Consider the following 18,598-nt stretch of genomic DNA (forward strand, 5'->3'; position numbering starts at 1 on the left):
ATGTTGTGGTACAGGGACAGCACCCTAAAACTCAAGGTCACTGGGGCACCCTTGCTTTTGATATTGTAAATTACATTTAGATGCACATTATTTTACACTGATGTTTTGCTACATTCACTCAAATACTTTCGAAGTACTTCTTCCACTAGTGGTGCTGAACAATTCAGTTCTAATTGGATTAACTTTAGAAGACAATATTAAGATTTGGGACACTATGTGTTATAATGCAATAGACAGAAATCATAGTAGAAAGAGATTTTATTGAAGATGCTTTAGCCTAAAGTTCAAATTCCACACTTACAGTATGCATTCTGAATTGTGCATTTGAAAAGAGCCATTATAATGAGTATCTCAGATTTGTAGCACATTGTAGTTCTTGGTTATTATTTTTCTAACAATATTCCTTTAGCTGCCCTTTTTTTTTTTTTTTTTTTTTTTTTTTTACATCGTCACTTTAGCTGGACCACTATATTCTTTCAATAAATTGTGTTTTCTTAAAAATAAAAATAAGAAGTCATTCATCCCTTAAAAAGCCTTGATCATTGTGTATATGCTTAAACTCCCATCATTATCTCCTCAATCCTTCCAGCTGAGCCCAAGTGTCTCAGCGACGAAGGAAAAGATGTGCGTGTCCTCCAAGATGGCCTTGGCGGTGGGTTTCCCTGCACCGTGCCCACTACGGGTGTCCACCCTGACCATCAGAGGCTGACGCTGCACAGGGCTGCTGCCAACTCCGTGCTGCAAGGCAGCACAGTACTTCAGGGTGTGGAGAGGCACCACGCGATCATCGTGATCTGCTGTCAGAAGCAGTACGGCAGGGTAGGGAGGGCCAGAGTAAGGAGGTTGAGGCAGATTGTGGAGAGGAGAATACCTAGACAGAAGGTGATAAAGACCGGTTGGAAGCATAATGTGAGAAAATTCAAGAGGAAATTAAGGATGCACGATTTGGAGAAAGTCATATTGCGATTCGATTATAATTGAACAAATGGTACTATGAGTCTACTAGCTTGATTATCAAGGAAAATGCACAAAATACTGACATTTTGAAATGTGTATTTCTCAACTTGAACAGAGTTAAATGATAAAAAATATTTATAACAATAAGTAGTAAAACGGATGTAAAACAGAATAAGGGGCGCGCGTTACTCTACGGAGGAGGTAGCTAGAACAAGCACATGTTGGCACACTGGCTCTGGCTAAATCTACATTAGTCCACTGCAGAGGCTCTATCCACAACCTGGAGGAGGAATTAGTATACATAAGTGTATTAGTATAATATCATGACATTAATAAATAAAGAGTACAGTGGTCAGATAGTATACTGTTAGCATAATAATAAGAATATTACTATATTCATTATAATTTCATATAATAGTATACTTTACCATTATTTGAATATTAAATCCAGTTACAGCAGTTTCATTTCTGTGGGTTGTTTTTATTTATTTAGTTCTTGTGCAAAAGAGACTCACAAGTACAACTTGTCAATAATCCTATTGTTCAACATTGTAAAGTTGACTGTATCACATTAAACTTTTTTTTTTTTAATGTGCCGCCCCATCCAAGCTGTGATTGGTTGGTTGACAAACAGTGACTGATAAGCACGTCGGCTTTATGAAAAGTTTAACATGTTGAACGATAAAGTTCACCGATACAGAACGATTAATGGCGCGCCGGGGGGGTTACGGCAGGTTGTTGTCTTAAACGTTACTCGGACACTGCTCATAAATCATTTTTCTGATTGCACATAGGCCTGTCTGTTTTGAGGAGCACATGCGAGAGCCCAGTGTGGGCGTGGATAACGAGCAGACTGCAGCCTACACAGAGAAGAGTGTGTCACACACACGTTTTCTTTTATTAAATTGCGCACTTTTTGCGGTTATGTAATCGCACGTGACGACATTGCGATTAGATTAATCGTGCAGCCCTAGAGGAAATCAGACAGAATATAGAAGTGATTCATGATCTTTAATGCAATTCAGTTGCTCTGCTGTGAATTTTTGGTTTATGTGGGTGAGTGTAAGGCTGTGAACAGACCTTTAGAGATTATTGAAACCAACAAAGACCAAACACCCATGATGTGATGACTATCAACACTGACATGCGCAGAGTGAGTTAGTTTGTCTTGAGATTCAGATAATAGAAGATACTGAAGTAGATACAAAGAAATTATGAATATGAATATAGCAAAGTCCCCCAAATCCAGCAGGAGAACAAATTCCTGGAAATCTGGATGAACTGCATTATACACTTGCTGTTTTCTTCTTTACCTATATTTTTTTACCAGTCGTACACTTCATACTGGCTTTTCTAGTTGTTTAAACTAATCTTAGTGCCAAACACAGGAAGGGAACTGTAGAAAAATGATCAGAATCACTAAACATCACACACTTGGAAATTACCACTAACTTATACGGGGTGTTCAACTTATTCTGATCAGGCATGACAGCAGCGAGACATGAGGATGTAAGCAGATGTGTGAAAATATATATTAGTGATTTGTTGTGTCTATGTTTTTCGTACTTGATGAGCCACTTGAACTGCTCCGGTTCGTCAGAACAGCCGTAGTCGGTGGTCCACGCGTGGCCGATGGTGAATTTGTGGAACTTCAACATATCCATCACCCCGACCTCTGCCACAGCACAGCCAAACAGGTCTGGACGCTGGTTCACGCATGCCGCTGTGTGTGTGTATTTAAGATTTAGGTTACGGATTCCATTTGCTTACAAATACACACACTCAAATGCACATGCATCCCCTTTACTACACACTGTAAGACACAATCACTCCTAAATGGCCGCTCACACGCCAGGGAAGAAGGCATTTGTTGGGTTTGTGCCAGCCTTTGGTAAACTAGGTGACTAAGCACTGTTTAATGTGCTGTTTAATAGCTAAATTAATTGAAGCTAAGCCGCTAACTACTGTTAGATGAACATTAGCAATTATGCCAAAGATGTAATATAAATACAAAGCACTGTGATCAATCATCACGTCTGGATAACAGCCTTTTTACTTGTGTGAACCAAAAATCTATTCGACCCCAGACTGTACCGAACTCAGCTGCCAAGGCTTTTAGCCAGAACACAGCAACGTCATCACTCCTGTTTTAGCCTCTTCACCCTGGTTTCCAGTATGTTTTAGAAAAGATTTTACTGATTACTTTTTAGGCTCCTCATGTCCTCTCTCTCTCGCTATATCCCTGACCTCTTAGTACCTTATGCACCAGTATATATTTTAAGATCCTCTGTCTTTTGTCTGTTCCAGAGGCCTGGCTGAAAACAAAAGCGGACAGCATTTGCAGTCAGGGCCCCTAGGCTCTGGAACGATCTGTCCAAAGAAATCAGGTCGGCTGAGTAAGTGGTCTCCTTTAAAGCCCTTCTTAAAACACACTTTTATGGGAGAGCCTTTCGTGATTTAAAAAAAAAGAAAAAAATCCCCTCCCTCTCCCTCCCCCTGTCTCCCCCTGTTAATTTGCATAGGAAGTTGGAGCCGAGCTGTAAAAAATGGGGAGGGTGTAGAGGTAAAGCGCCATGACCAGATTTGAGCTATAAAACATTAAGAGCAGGAATCCCCTACCTTCACAATTTTTATCTCCTTAACACAACACTGCAATTTTCAAATCCCAGGACTAATATTTCTTAAAAGGTGATGTGTGTGTCAACATTCCCTGTTCTTACCTACTAGCAGCCCTCCATTAGAGGCCCCGTTGATAGCGATACGGCTGGCTGTGGTGTACTTTTCTTGGATCAGATGCTCTGCTGCACACTGGAAGTCATCAAAGCAATTCTGCTTGTTCCCTAATGTACCAGCTACAAACACGACACAGCAGAAGTTGTGTGAACACAGAATTACAAAATAGCAAACCTCTGTTTAATGTTTTCTTCCTACATTCCTTGGATGTTTGTACCTTTGTGCCAGGTGAGGCCGTACTCTCCACCCCCTCTGATGTTGGCGACTGCCAGGATCCCTCCCAGGTGTCTCACGTACAGTAAGTAAGCAACACTGACCGCAAACAGAACAGAGAGGGGGAAATAATGTCATCTAAAGTACATCATCAAGGGAAAAACCTAATAGCTGCCTGATGTTTTACGATCTAAATGGTAACAACATAGCATAAATAGTGTTATTAGAAGTGATACATTTGATACAGTTAAACCTTTGAATAGATTACTCAGTCTCATGTGCTATTAGGGCATGGATGAAATGCTTATCTCCCGATTCAATACTATCACAATATTTGGGTGCCAATTCAATTTCAAACATGTATTGCGATTCTGAAGTATCTAAACATATGATTTGTTTGCTTTATTAACACTAGGCCATGGGAAAAAGTTCAATCATCCACTTTTAGAGACAGAGTCATATTTCCATCAGATGTCAATCATCAGATGTTAATTTTTCTGCATTTTATTTCAGCAGCATCATGGTTATACGGCATATAAAAATGGTAAATAAAATACTTTTTTAAAGTAAGCTGCTACATTTAGCTGTTCCTGCTCATCCTGCTAGTGCACTCATTTATATACAGTATATCTATAGTGCATTTGCACAATGACGTAACGTCTAGATATACCATATTAAAATGAAGTTACTGCATACCTTAAAAGACATACACACTAAAATAATGGCACGCCAGCAAAGATAATCAGTTTAACAGAATAGGATGATCTTGCAGAACAAACAGGGCAGCTCTTTAATGTTTTATAGAAAGTTGGTATATCAATTATTTTACTCTCCACACTGATCAGTGTCATCATCGATGTCTGCTTAGCAAATCACAAAGAAAAGAGTGGTCCCATTGGTTTGAGATTTTGAGCACAGCAACTGTACTTACTTGTAGTATGGTTGTATGGAAGACTCAAAACCTCCATAGCCATAAAGGAAGACAGGATGAGTCCCATCCTTCTTTAGGCCTTTGGCATGAACTAGGAACATGGGGATTTTGGTTCCATCTTTACTGGGATAAAATACCTGCAAATGTATGAGAGAAGATATTTGAAATCAGCTTGTCTTTTACAAAATATGTTATATTATGTCTAAAATGACTGTTCACAAACACAGAACTTATTACTTCCTCTACCATAGTGAATAAGATTCTGGGAAATCATTCTGCATCATGATATATGAATATGCAACTAATACATGTGATAACACAGAAACAAGAATTAACTGGATGATAAGGGGAAATAAAGTTATAGTCCAAAAAGGAAGTTTGAGAATGGAGACCTATGACCTACAGAAAGAGAAGATAAGTAAAGGAGATAAAACAGGAGGACATTACCTGGCTGGTCTGATAGTCCTCTTGCTTGATGCCTTTTACCTCCACCTCCCTGAACACTCTGGGCTCTGGGTTCAACTTGCTCAAATCACAGTGGTAAATGATACCTGGGCAGCACAGAATAAAATTTAATCTTAAATTACAAGGCTTCCATTTCCAGTAATTATAAAAAAATATATATTTTATGTAGCATTTACTTTTCAACTAGCATTTAATGTATCTTTTCCTGAAATGTCATGTATTATTCAAAAGTAGTATACCTTTACATTACAGTAGCAATACAGCACTTGCAACAATTTTTAGTTGCAACCCTAATTATTTGAATCTACTTTAAAGAGTTTTTGTATAAATTCACATGGGATTAATTCAATTATATATTATAGTATTTTATGTTTGGATTTTACAGCGTTAATTTTACTAATATGAGACAACTAAAATAGAATTTTCAAAATTAAGGAATTACCAGGTGTAGTGAAGGAGGAGAACTTGTAGAAAACGTCAGAGTGTTTCTTCTTGCAGCTCACTCCGGACACTGTGCCAACATCCAGGGGAAGGTCCCTCACCAGCTGGCCTGTAGACAACTCATACACTTGCAGGATATCCTTCACGTCATGGAGGTAGTTTACCAGCAGGTGGTGCTGGTTCACACAAGATACAAAGCCTGTAAAGGGATACAAGAAGAAATTGAAAGAAAGTAAACATGGCAACTTGTGTATGGTTTTATAAAAAAATACTGTATCCAAGGGATACGGTATGCTTGTTGTCTGTCATCCTTTCTACGTTACAACCAATGTCAACTTCCTCATGTATCTTGAAAACAAAGAGCCATCTAATGACCCTGGGAAGACAAATATAACAAGACATGTCTTTAAAAGCAATGGAATGACATGACTTCAGATTCATTTAAAAACTTGCCACACAAAATTGAATTTGAGAAACAAATCATTAACTTGCACTAATCAAGCAGTATCACTGATATCACAATTATTCAGAAACTTTACTTCAAGGTCTCAATTTGGCATTTTTAAGCAGAACACAAACATTTAATAAATGGTTTATAACACTATGAAGTAGTTGTATGCAGCTACAAGTAAAAAAAAACATTAAATGCATATATGCCGCTTATAAATTCCAAATAAGGGGAATTAAAATAAAGCGTCACCTTATCCTTCAAGTGTTTTTCCTTTCCTCTTTTTCAATATTTGTGTGTGTTTTACACGTCTCAGTGGAAATGGACATTCACTGCTGTATGTTTCAGTCAACTCGACGTATAGTTACCATCATTCAAATGACTCATAACCCTCCAAAAAGTTAAGTGCTTATGGGCCAAGTTTCACTTTTTGAGCAGAGTTCCCTTTGACGAAGGTCTTTGACCACAGACACAGAACTTCCCAGTTGTTGTGGTTGGACCACCACCGAAACATTAAGACAGATATTCAGCGAAAAAGTATTTTGCAAGATTGAATTGTGGAAGTATGTTTCCACGTATAAGCCCTTTACGTCTTTCTAAAAGCCTGGTGGACTTTTGAAACGTTCACAGCTGTCATGCCAACCAAGGTCTGTTTTACACCAGCACAACTGCTATTTGAACTTTCAGATGCATTACATTTCTTCTGTAGAGAACTGATACTATATTAGTGAAGTACATTGAAATTTCCATTCACTCTCACCCAGGACATCCTTGTCGTGCTGTCGGATGAGGGTAGTCCAGTGCTGCCTGTCTGGTTTCTGGATGTCTATGTTGATGAGACAGTACCGAGGAGCATCCAAGTTTGAGCGGAAAGTGAACACAGTTTCCTCATTGGTGACATACGAGTACTGGGCATCAAAGTTGTCCACAAGTTTGACCCATGGCAGCAGGCCTAGAGGAGAAGATTAATAAAATTAATTATTATTTTTATCTCAATCAGAAAAGACGCATCACATGATTTCCATCTCCATCACTGACCATTGGGAGTTGCAGTTAATTAAATTTCTAAAAAAGAAAAATACACACATCCTGTCCACCTGAATTATGGTAGCTTATAAAGACCAATACCACATTTCTACAATAGGCTTGCACTAAAACATGTCAAAACTCTGTGTGTGTTGGGGGGGGATTTTCTTTTTTTATAGCTGATATTATCAATTGCTGCTTGAAAGTCTGCACTCTAGAAAAGCTCGCTTGGTTTTCTATGATTCCATGTTTGATTTGGGAGATGACACTGCCTGGAATTTAATCATTTTAGGGGCATGGCCACATAGCCTTTGGTGTTGTCAATTTATTAAGGGCACAAAGGCTAAATTCCAGGGTAGCAAGCCCATCAAACAAAAAGATTGTCCAGAGACATTATGAATTTATCCTAACCCCTAAAATCCACTGACTCCAGCGCGTTACGGCAGCGCCGCAGTTGCCGGAGCTAATCGCGGCCATTATAGTCAATGCTTTTGAGTCCACCAGACGCGGCTGCAGCATGTCCCAGAAGCGGCTCTCCGCAGAGAATTTATTTGTGACCTGCGTCAAGCAGCACAGAGCAGATCGAACCAGGCAGGAAGTAAGACACAAAACGGCATAGAGAATCCAGCCAACTTTCAAAATAAGACACCCTGCGGAGATTGTAAAACAACAACAAGGTTAAAACAGACACAAAAAGAAATTTAACTACGTAGCCTACTTAATCATAGTAGAAGCACAAAATGCAAAAACTGATTCCAAAATCAACAAAATCTAAACATGTCAGCAAAATCAGGCAGGCAAAATGCTCTGATTTTGAAATGCTCTTTGTGGGAAATCATAGACAGTATATTACTGGACGAAGCCACCCCGCTGATTTGAATGGAGAGCAGTGAAGCCAGTTTTGGACCAATAAAATACTACTACAGTCCTGTTGGCACCAGCGTCTACTTCTCATGTTCGCGCAGTATAACCGCGGTTTAATGACGTAGAAGAACGGCACAGGGTTTTGTCATTTCTGGGCCTACATGGATCCCTCAATGTGCCGTAGCCAGTGGATTCCCGGTGGAAGGGTTAAGGATGATTTTTCTTATTTGTTAATGCTTGTCCGTAATCATAAAAATTCATCAGTCACTGTTGGGGGTGCTGAAAGAACAGAGTATCTCACAAACATGAGTACACCCCTCACATTTTGAAGAAGAAGAAATGACACTTTGCTATAATGTAAAGTAGTGAGTGTACAAGTACGAGTGTACGAGTATGTATAAAGTTCTGCATGGCTGTTGTCCCAGAAGGAAGCCTCTTCTAAAAGATGATGCACAAAAAAGCCTGCCAACAGTTTGCTGAAGACAAGCAGACTAAGGACACGGATTACTAGAACCAAGTCATGTGGTCTGATGAGACCAGCCAGGTGAGGAGTACAAAGACAAGTGTGTCTTGCCTACATTCAAGCATGGTGGTGGGAGTGTCATAGCCTGGGGCTACATGAGTGCTGCCGGCACTGGGGAGCCACAGTTCATTGAGGGAACCATGAATGCCAACATGTACTGTGACATACTGAAGCAGAGCACGATCCCCTCCCTTCGGAGACTGGGCCCCAGGGCAGTATTCCAACATGATAACGACCCCAAACACCTCCAAGACCACTGCCTTGTTAAAGAAGCTGAGGGTAAAGGTGATCGACTGGCCAAGCATGTCTCCAGAGCATAACCCTATTGAGCATCTGTGGGTCATCCTCAAACAGAAGGTGGAGAAGCACACTAACATCCAACAGCTCAGTGATGTCGTCATGTCAACCTGTGAAGCTCTGGTGGACTCCATGCCCAAGAGGGTTAAGGCAGTGCTGGAAAATAATGGTGGCCACATAAAACATTGACACTTTGGGTCCAATTTGGACATTTTCACTTTGGGGTGTATTCACTTTTGTTGCCAGCATTGTTCCAAGAACTATTCTTTTAGAGGATTAGCTGTATTTCTTTGATATTTCAAAAACTAAATGGTTAATTGAGTTTATCTAACCCCAACCACCAATTTTGATGATTTTGGTGTTCAACGTTTGACGTTGAAAACCTTTTTGACTTATATTCCCTCATAAGTGCAAATGTGCCAAAGCAGACCTAAGGATTCTATACCGGTGACCCTACATCTCAAGAAAATATGTGAATTGTTGTGTTTATGGAGTGCTCAGTGGAGAGTTTGTCACAAGGAGACAGACCTGTGATACCGTCGGGGAGCTGCTGGAGGTCACAGTACCACAGCTGGTTGACAGGCTCACAGCCTTCAGTGATGGACAAAACAGCATATCTACCATCATCTGATATCTGGAGAGAAAAAGGAATGACAATGAATGTTGTCTTTACTATGAAATGTTTTATAACAATTTTTTGTTGATATGCAATTCTGTAACAGAACTTTTTCAAGAACTCAAATTAATATTTTAAATAACCTGATTGCTGCTGGGTGTTAATAATGATGTAAAGTGATTCAATAAGTGATTGAAGATTACTATGGACTTACAGTTACTGAACTGTGCCACTTAGGATGCTCGGGGAACTCTGCAACCAGAATATCTTCTGACTGTTTGGTTCCGATGACGTGGTAGTAGAGCTTCTGATTGATGTTGCAGGTGGTCTCTGTGCCTTTAGTGAAATACAGAGTGGTGAAGTCTTGAATAGATCTGTAATAGTTGTTGCATGGGGAATGGATCTGGCTAAAAGGTGGTTAACTGTGATAGAGCATGCTTTTGTGTGTATGGCGAGTCCTCTTTACCATCAGTTTTGCCTTCCTGGCGTGGGTAGCAGTTATAAAAGATGCCCTTGGCATCGTGAGTCCAGGCCAAGCAGCTGAATTTAACCCTCTCCAGAACATCAGGCAGCGGGGTGAGGTCATCAGCTTTCATGAAACGCACTGTTACCCAGTCGGAACCACTGCTGCTCAAACCATATGCAAAATATTCACACTCCTCAGACAGACGGCCCACTGGGTGGAGAGAGCAACAAAGAAAAGGAGGGATCAGCACAATACATCTTTTCTAATTGTCTAGGTAGATGTGTATAGTGACATTTTCAGTGTATGTGGCTCACTCTTCAGTGCCACAGTGCCATCTTCAGATAGCTCATTCGGGTCAAAGAATACGGTGGCAGCTCCATCCAGAGAGTCCTGCACATACAGCACATCTTGATTCTGGAGACCTTTGTTGTGAAAGTAGAAATACCTGTAAATAACAACAGGAAATAATGTGACAATAAGCGTGGTTTAATTTTTTTCCCTTCAAACCTGCAGTTCAAGTAAGTCTCTCTCATAAGTGTGGTCATTTTTCACTCTGTGTAGTGCCCATAATTTAATTTTTAATGGATACCTCTTCCCTCTCTTGTAAGGGCAGCTGTATTTGGGATAGTCATAGAGCTCAGTGAGCCGCTCATGGAACTGAGCCCGGACAGCACACTGCTCCAGGTACGGCATGGTCAGTTTGTTCTGCTCCTCAACAAAGGCCTGAGACACAAAAAGGAGAGAGGGGGGATGAAGTTTGGAGAGTTTTTGATAAAGACTCAACTACAGCTTTCTGCAAGAGAGCAACACATACTACTGTTTCCGGACTGTCAGGGTCTTCCAGCCAAGTGTAGGGATCGCAGATCTTAGTTCCATGGTAGTCATCGACCTAGTGCAGATTTACAAGTTAAACAGGAACAATTATAAACTTCTGTGTTTCATATTTAAACTTGATTTTCTTGTTAGAGAAGATTCTCTTGTGCAATACCATGGTTGTTGTTACTTCCCTCCAACAACTGTCTTCTGTGGAACTGAAGAACATCTGTACAAATGTGTCATTAATAATTGGCTTTTCAAGTTGTTGCTTGTCAACACTGGAATAAACAGTGTTACTTCAGATGCTTTAGAAACGCCAACCGTCATGCACCAGTAGGCAGCTTCTCTCAACACGCACCATAAGATTTGTCCACCGATGCCTCTAAAGGCACCAGTTTAATGTTCTGGTTCTAGTCTCCAGTAATTAAAATGAGAAATAATTTTTCTATTCATCTAAAAAGACATGTTAACATCTTTTGAAGCTTAAATGTTAAACATTATTCCGTTCTCACCTCAAGTTAAGTCTGCTCTGAACAGAGGTGCTAAATCACAAATCAGCTAAAATGATCCCACAACACTGGAAAATACTGTGTGGATGACTTTAATGACGGAGGCCTCAATAGAATGTATTTTAGGTACTCAAATCTGAGAGTGTAAGACTTTTTGAGACGGTGTACCTCATTTTTAATATTAAGATTTATATTATTAGAAATATTGAAGGATTCTAAGTGGGTACTGTCTTTGCAATATAATTTAATCTGGATAAAGTGTTTTTTTCTGTCATGAAATGTTAACTCTTTATTTCATACCAAGCAGTAAAAAAGGTTTAGCATACTGATTGTACGATAGTGAGTCAAATTATTTGTCTGATGTCAGATAGAATTGTTAGTGGAGTGGGCAGATTCAAAGGTTAAATGGCAACCTCGTTTGCCTTAATTCAGTCATTGCATCCTTCTAGATATGACACATGCATGTTAGTCATATTTACAGTGTCTGTGGGTCAATTTTTGTTAGACATGTTGTCATTTTTGAGATTTCCTTTTGTTTTCCAATACAAGTTTGTACTGTCTGCAACGGATGCACCAGCAATTCAGGCAAAGCCTATTAGTCCATGTTTTGTCCGTTGTAAACACTGCGGCAAAGGGGCAAACTTCAGCCGTAATAAACACATACACCCAGGGACGTGCTTACCATTGACTGAGGTCATGTCCTCATTTGCAGATTCTAATCATCTTAAGAGGAGTTTACATTCTGCAGTTACACAGAAGTGACATATGGTCAGTTTTGAAGGCTCATTATGATGCCTTTATTGTTTTGGGCAAACAATATCAATAATCATTAATTAATTAAACAACAATTCTATTTTTTTTTTTTTAATTTTACCATTCATTGCCATTTTAAATACCTAGAATTGTTTATTTTCTGTTTCTTAGTGTTTTGGGGTTTTGGTTTGTTGAAGGGACAAAACAAGCTCATTAAAAATCAGTCAGAAATTCAGCTATTAATATAGCTAGGTTAAGCAATATTTTTATTATATTTTCTGAAATTCTCTTTACAGCCCAACTGCAATCAATGAATCCGATGCTCTGACACACAAAGATAAACATATAGGTATGTGTGGCTGTAGCAACTGTAAGCACACCCTAGCTTTAAATTAACCAATCAGGAAAAACTAGGGGCAGTACCTACATTAAATTAAAATAAAACTAGTAACTAGTAATTCTCCCGAATTGTATTCCTGGCAGTGTGGTGAAGGCTTTGAAACAGCCTTTCGACCATCATGTTGCCAGATACACTTTTGGAGAAAACATAACTAGTCAGTTAAATGAATGAATGAATGAATAAATAAATAAATAAATATTTAGGCGACTGGGGCTGTGCCGCGGGAGGAACAGTGACTCATTGTTATATACTGGCAAAAAAAATAACATCGCCTATGCCTGTAAACACGACCAAGCTAAGAGCTGCATTATCAGAGGAACAGTGGTCATAAGGAAATAATGCTTGCGAGACAAACGACAGTTTCAGCTAAAAGAGCATGAGGACGTAGCCTATTGTTCCCGTGGGACATGGTTTCCTGTTTGCGACATTTTCAAAGAGCTAACGTTACTTCTTCGCAAAGCTATTGCAGCAAAATTTCCCCTTAAATGAGTTTTAAAATTGATATTTAAAGTTTTGGTTTTCTTTCTTTGTCCATTCGCCATTTGTATTGCTAACCCCCCCACCCGTATGACTCTTCCTGGTCTTGCTTTTCCCCCTGATTGTGTGCGTGCACCAGAGAATGACAGAGAGAGAACTCACCCTGCATAAGTTCACTTTCTTTACCGTTTGACACTGACCTTGCTCTCATCTCTTCTCGCAGCCGGATACTTAAACGCCATGGCCATGGGTTTCCTAAAGTCTTCCTCTGTTTCCCTGAGAGGCCTTTCTGTAGCGATGTTGTTTCTTTTTTTTCTCTCCTATTTTTTTATTGTTCTGAATGCAGCGACGAAATCAATGGAGACTTGAAGTGAAAGTGAAAGTATTTTTTCCACACTGACACACGTTTGCACAGACCGCCGGTGCTTAGTCTTTATACAGGAAATGATGTCTCATTCAAGGCAAGTGAAGGCAGCACCACAGCCGTAGTACGTGAGTTCGCGCGCGATTGTTAATTTAATTTAGATAGTATCTGCAATTTATAAGATACCCCGATAAAATTGTAAGTGGTGTTAGTCTGGAGTTGCAAATTCCATATGATTTGTGACCTCTACCTAAATAGCAAAAATTCTATCTACTAGTAAAATGCAGTAAAGACACAGCAAAACGCCTCAGTAAACACCTAAATCTAATGTTAGCCTTGAACTTGACAGTAAAAAGAAAGAAACAAAGCAAAGTAAACAGAAACGTGTTGGCATGTCAGAGGCATTCAGACCAGTGTTGTTCAAAGTCTGTTCGGGTCAAAATATGATGAGGTATTAGACCCCAGTCATCAGAAGACAGCTGTAGCAATACATGCCTTTCAAAACCCTGCAAGCTGGCTGCATCTAACCAATTTTTGGTTGATTGTTTGTCAATTGTCAATTAATCGCTTAGTCTGCAAAATGTCACAGTTGTCCAGATACTAAGGTGATGTCTTAAATTTCCCCAAAGAGATTTAATTTGCAATCGTAAAAAACAAAGAAAAGCAGTAAATCCTCACATATAATAAGATGTTTTGCATTTTTTCTTGACATATTGTATTTAAAGACTATTGATAATTTTCCATTGATTGATTAATCAGCTAATGATTTCTGCTCCATAGCTGTTGCAAAAGGCATTTTTTAATATCTATATATACAACAAAATTAAGGTCATATGTTTTTTAGTAACACCTGTATTGTGTCATTGGAAGTTTTACACAAAATGATGGTTCCTTTGTTCAGTATCCACAATTTTCTGTACAAAGCCAAAGAAGCAAATTTTACACACCTAAATGTTGCAACACTGAAAATAATTACCAAACTCATTGAAAGGTTCTGTATTAGCATATATCTGCTTCACTTATTCCCTGAGAAACAGGGAACATGCTGTTTCAGTAGGCCAAGAGGTAATTAGTGTTAACTTTGCCTCGCAGAATGGTAAACAAACCCATGTCAGTCCTTCACTTTAACTGGATCTATTTGTTCTGTTATGAATAAAGTGTGTATCCTGGATTAACACCCCTCAAGATGGAGGGATGGGGGACCGAGAGAGAGAGAAAGAACAAAAACAGAGTTTCAGACATGTAATCTGTCTAATCCACAAAGCTGTGAAAACGACTGTGGAGAAAAGGGGGAGGAAAGATGGAGGACAGGAGTTAGAAAGAGGGCTAATTTCAAACTAATTTAGCTAAGGTGATTAAGTGAGACTGGCTTGATGAGAAAATAAGCTGTTAGAAGGCCTCTGACCTTGTTTCAGTGTATTTACAGTGCCTCTCTGTCTCAATAGCTGTATATGAATATTATTATGTTACAGACACCAGATAAAATAAGAGCCCAATTTCTTCAGTTTATGCACTGACAAAAAAAATATAATTTATTTTATGAGTAAAAAACAATGATTAGATCCCATTGCTTCTTATTTACAAAAAAGAAAGCTAAGATGCACGAGATGGGTCATTATCTAAAAGTTTAAAATGCTGACAGTTCAAAAATGTATTTAGAATAGTTGCAGCGTTGATAATAGCTACACCTGATTCCTGTTATGATAAATTAACTTGCTCAAATTGAGGTTGTTCAAAGAAAACATACGGCTATATTGTCTTTTTTCTCAACTACATCTAACACTGGAAATGCAGAAAAATTGCCTTGTTATAAAATATCTTCTTATCTTACTTAGCAGACCAGCAACCTTCTCTGAACTGCAGGAGCAATCACAATGAATAGAAAACATTTGGTTCCAAAGTAGCCCACTTAACCCAGTGATGAATCATGGCTTTGGTGATTACCTAACAACTGTATGGCAACAAGTGCTTTAATTGGCAGTACAGTCTGCGGAGGATCCCTAATCTTTGGAGTTACTGGGGATGAAAGTGGACCAGGCCAAGCCAGAGGCAGATGGGCTGTTATGGAAGCAGATATTTGGGGCCCCAGACAGCCTGAGCCATCGTTGAGCCCTTCAGAGGCTACTAGGCCCCTATGGTGGCTGGCTTTGGCCTGGCCTGCATGGCGTGCTGTGCAGATGGGCTCTAATTGGCTGGAAAGACCCAGGTAGTTTGCCAATCTGCGAAGACAGAGAGATTAGATTAGCCATGTCAGATTACGGTAGAGCAGAGTCAGACAGTGTCATCTGACTGTGATGCAGCTCTAGACTCACCCACTGAGAGAGAGGGACAGAGGGGAAGGGAACGGAGCTACTGATTTTTGTGAGAGGGAAAAAAGGAGGGTGACGGTGTGTACCTTAGATGCTAAAGTTTAAAGACACAATGATTTTTTTAAAAAGGTTTTTGCCAAGGAGCGAGAAGAAAATGCAGAAGGGGAAGAAGAAAAGGTGATTTCATTTTAAGAAGTCACATTCTGTGGTTACAGAGCCAAAAATACATACATCTGCAAATTGCAAATTGAAGAAGTAAAAAAAAAGTGCCCCTCTGTAAACACACACATAAACGCATACACACACAAGTGAACAACATTATTCACTCCTGCCCACTCCTCAACAGATGGTGCAGAGTGCAGCTACTGAAACAGATAATCCGTTATTGTTCTGAGTATTTTGATTATCATCCCGGTTGTCATTTCAAAATCATACACAAATCACTTCCTAACCTTAGCTTGATCCTGTGCTTACTGCTGCTCTGAAGCTAAACTCTTTGGCTCAGGTCCCAAAGCTGTATTGTAATATAACTGAAAGTGCTTTTCCATAAGCTTCTCATTTCAGAAATTGACAATGTAGATTTGTTTTATTTAGAGAGCATAACAAGAGGCTTGGGGGAGATTTGAAGAAGGTGTTTACAACTGGCTTGTGCTGCTGCCCCAAGTTGGATTTAATCCACAGTTGCAGAATATGTTGACCCTTTTCTTCCATTTCCAAACTGGTAAATGTATTATCCTTCACCTCAAGTGGTATTGCCATTCATCTCTTCATTCAATTTTGTTCTCTATGGAAAAAAAAAAATCACTGAGTGATGAAACTATGATTTGACTTATGAACTGGGTTGTGACTATTTCAGAGATACTCAAATGTTTCTTTGGCAAACAACAAAGATTATTGTTGTATGCCTTCTCAAACTTTATTTTAATTAAACACATAAGCAGTGCAGCCTGGCCTTAAATTAATGATAATCGATAAAGACCATGTTGGTAGTTGTGGCCTGATGCCAAGTATTGATCTGTGGTTAATGTTTTTGTTCTGCCGTACGCATGATGTCCCGGGGACAATAAAAGACCAGTGAGATTAAGACAATTAGGGGGTTGATTGTTATCCAAAAGACGAGAAGAAGAAGAAGATTAAATGAGGAGATTTAGGTCAAAGTGGTGATGTCCAGAGGAAGGAGGAGGGGCGGTGAAAAGGAGGAGGGCAAAGAAAAGGTGGGAGGAGGAGGAGGAGGAGGAGGAAGGATTGGGGTCAGAGAAACTGATAGCTGTAGCCTGGGAGGTTGGCTCTGACTGAGGAAGAGAGTGATGGAGGGAGGCCAAGGCTGGTGCCTGGCAAGACTGCACTGGATTAAAAAGCAAGGCCAAATGTGTCACATATTGTACTTCACCTGATTTCCACAGTGGGCTTGCCTGTCTGGGGATTTTCCTTATCTGTCTGGACTCTACTGGCTGCTCTGATGTTTTTTCTTTCTTTCTTCGTTTGTGTTCTGTTTCTTCATCTGCCTCACTCTCACCCCCACCCTCCCCCCTTTTCTGGAAAGCCTAATTAGCAGACATTTTTATTGATCCACTGGATTTGGTGCTGAAATCCGCCTCTCTGTCTGCCAGACAGATCCTGGCTAAAGTCTTTCTCTTTGGCTGGTGGGCTGTGAGATTGTGGAGGGGGGCGGTGGTGCATGGGCCCACCTGTTGACCACAAGCCAAAAGCGTGCAGACTTTGCTACACCCTTACATCACCCCTATTCTCCCCATCGCACCATCTTTTAACCATGCTAGAATTGCATGTGCTGTAGGGGGTGGCTAGAGTTAGAAATAATTAGGGTTTTAGGCTGGTAAAGTCTCATTAGTTCAGAAAGTATGGGATTGAGATAAACACCCTTTGATAATTGAGTGGCATGGACAGATTATTGTAGCATTACAAATCACAAAATAGCCACAATGCACTGGCTAATAAACATTATGTCGTTGTACTTTGAAACTGATATAAATTACATCTGCTGAAAGTTATAGTATGTTTTTTTTTTTACCTCTTACTGGGGTCAACGTTCAGTTTAATAAAAGCTCAAGCTTCAAACGGCATAAACTCAAAGAAAGTTGTCTTATGCTGGTAAGATTATATAGTTAATTTGATCCATCTCATGTTATGTTTCAGGAATGTCAGGTTTTTCCATCTAACAGAGCATTATCAGATTCCAAAGGTTGTGGAACTTGTTCATTTCATAATCTGTCAAATGCGAGGACTCAGAGAAAGGGATCTTTTTACAGTACACTATGTGTAATATGATGTGTGCTGGTAGCACTGCAGCTCTTTGTCTGGAGTACTGTTTTGTGTGTGTGACTCAAAACACATTTTTGAGGAACGAGACAAGATATATCTAATCAAATAAAAGGATGAGCATTTGAATGCAGCGCTAAGTTATGAAAACAAATTCAACCCAGTCACGAAAAGCACAACGGAATCTGGTAAATATATTTGTTTTCAAGGAGAAGTAATTGTTGCAAATAGTATGTAAACATCTCCAACTGGTGCCACAACATCCAAATGTTCCTTGTATGCTACTGCGAGTACACCAGTGTGCATAGTATGAACATTCAAATGTCTAAAATGAGAGAAGCACAGCATCAATTTACAAATAAACATCTCACATGTGTCATTTGATTGAGCCTTTTCTAACCAAAAAAATAACTATCTTAATATGCACAAGAGCCTTCTTTCTGAGAAAGAAGACTGTGCCACAGTGTGTACTACAGAAAAAGAGTTATCAGTAACAGCAAGATAAACTTCAATACCCCAAATTGAAAAAATATGTGTAAATATTTGTGGTTGTGGCAGTAAGTTCATATAAGTAGTATATATAAGTATATGATCAAAGTTTTTTTGCTTCATGCTTCATCACAAAAAGCCTGGATTTACAGTGCAGAGTGATTTGCATACACCCTACAAAGTGTAGCACTGAGTGGGAAGACAAAATATAATGGATAAGATTA

The 18,598-nt window shown here is 39.4% G+C and overlaps 1 protein-coding gene across 1 annotated transcript; it reads right to left on the minus strand.

The window, feature by feature from the left end:
• Positions 1-412: 412 nt before the first annotated feature.
• LOC119907447 (prolyl endopeptidase-like) lies at positions 413-13,340 on the minus strand. The gene is made up of 15 exons (XM_038725211.1): positions 13,136-13,340; positions 10,795-10,869; positions 10,570-10,703; positions 10,295-10,425; positions 9,981-10,190; positions 9,729-9,850; positions 9,427-9,532; positions 6,949-7,140; positions 5,742-5,939; positions 5,282-5,385; positions 4,835-4,971; positions 3,908-4,002; positions 3,678-3,809; positions 2,524-2,680; positions 413-871 (listed from the first exon to the last, which is right to left on the minus strand). The coding sequence occupies exons 1-15, from the start codon at positions 13,181-13,183 to the stop codon at positions 577-579; spliced, it is 2,136 nt and encodes a 711-aa protein (XP_038581139.1). The 5' UTR covers positions 13,184-13,340; the 3' UTR covers positions 413-576.
• Positions 13,341-18,598: the final 5,258 nt, after the last annotated feature.

Source organism: Micropterus salmoides, unplaced genomic scaffold (genome assembly GCF_014851395.1).
Source record: "Micropterus salmoides isolate LMB-PRFRI ecotype aquatic unplaced genomic scaffold, ASM1485139v1 Ms_hic_scaffold_17, whole genome shotgun sequence".
Taxonomy (NCBI): Eukaryota; Metazoa; Chordata; class Actinopteri; order Centrarchiformes; family Centrarchidae; genus Micropterus; species Micropterus salmoides.

Bases quoted from the DNA above. Each gene is read 5' to 3' on its own strand.
- LOC119907447 (XM_038725211.1), bottom strand. From the start codon at position 13,183: ATGGCCATGGCGTTTAAGTATCCGGCTGCGAGAAGAGATGAGAGCAAG. The intron at 9,851-9,980 runs GTAAAGAGGACT...ATTTCACTAAAG, and splicing joins CCAGGAAGGCAAAACTGATG to GCACAGAGACCACCTGCAAC. The intron at 5,386-5,741 runs GTAATTCCTTAA...TGTGCTGCCCAG, and splicing joins CTCCTCCTTCACTACACCTG to GTATCATTTACCACTGTGAT.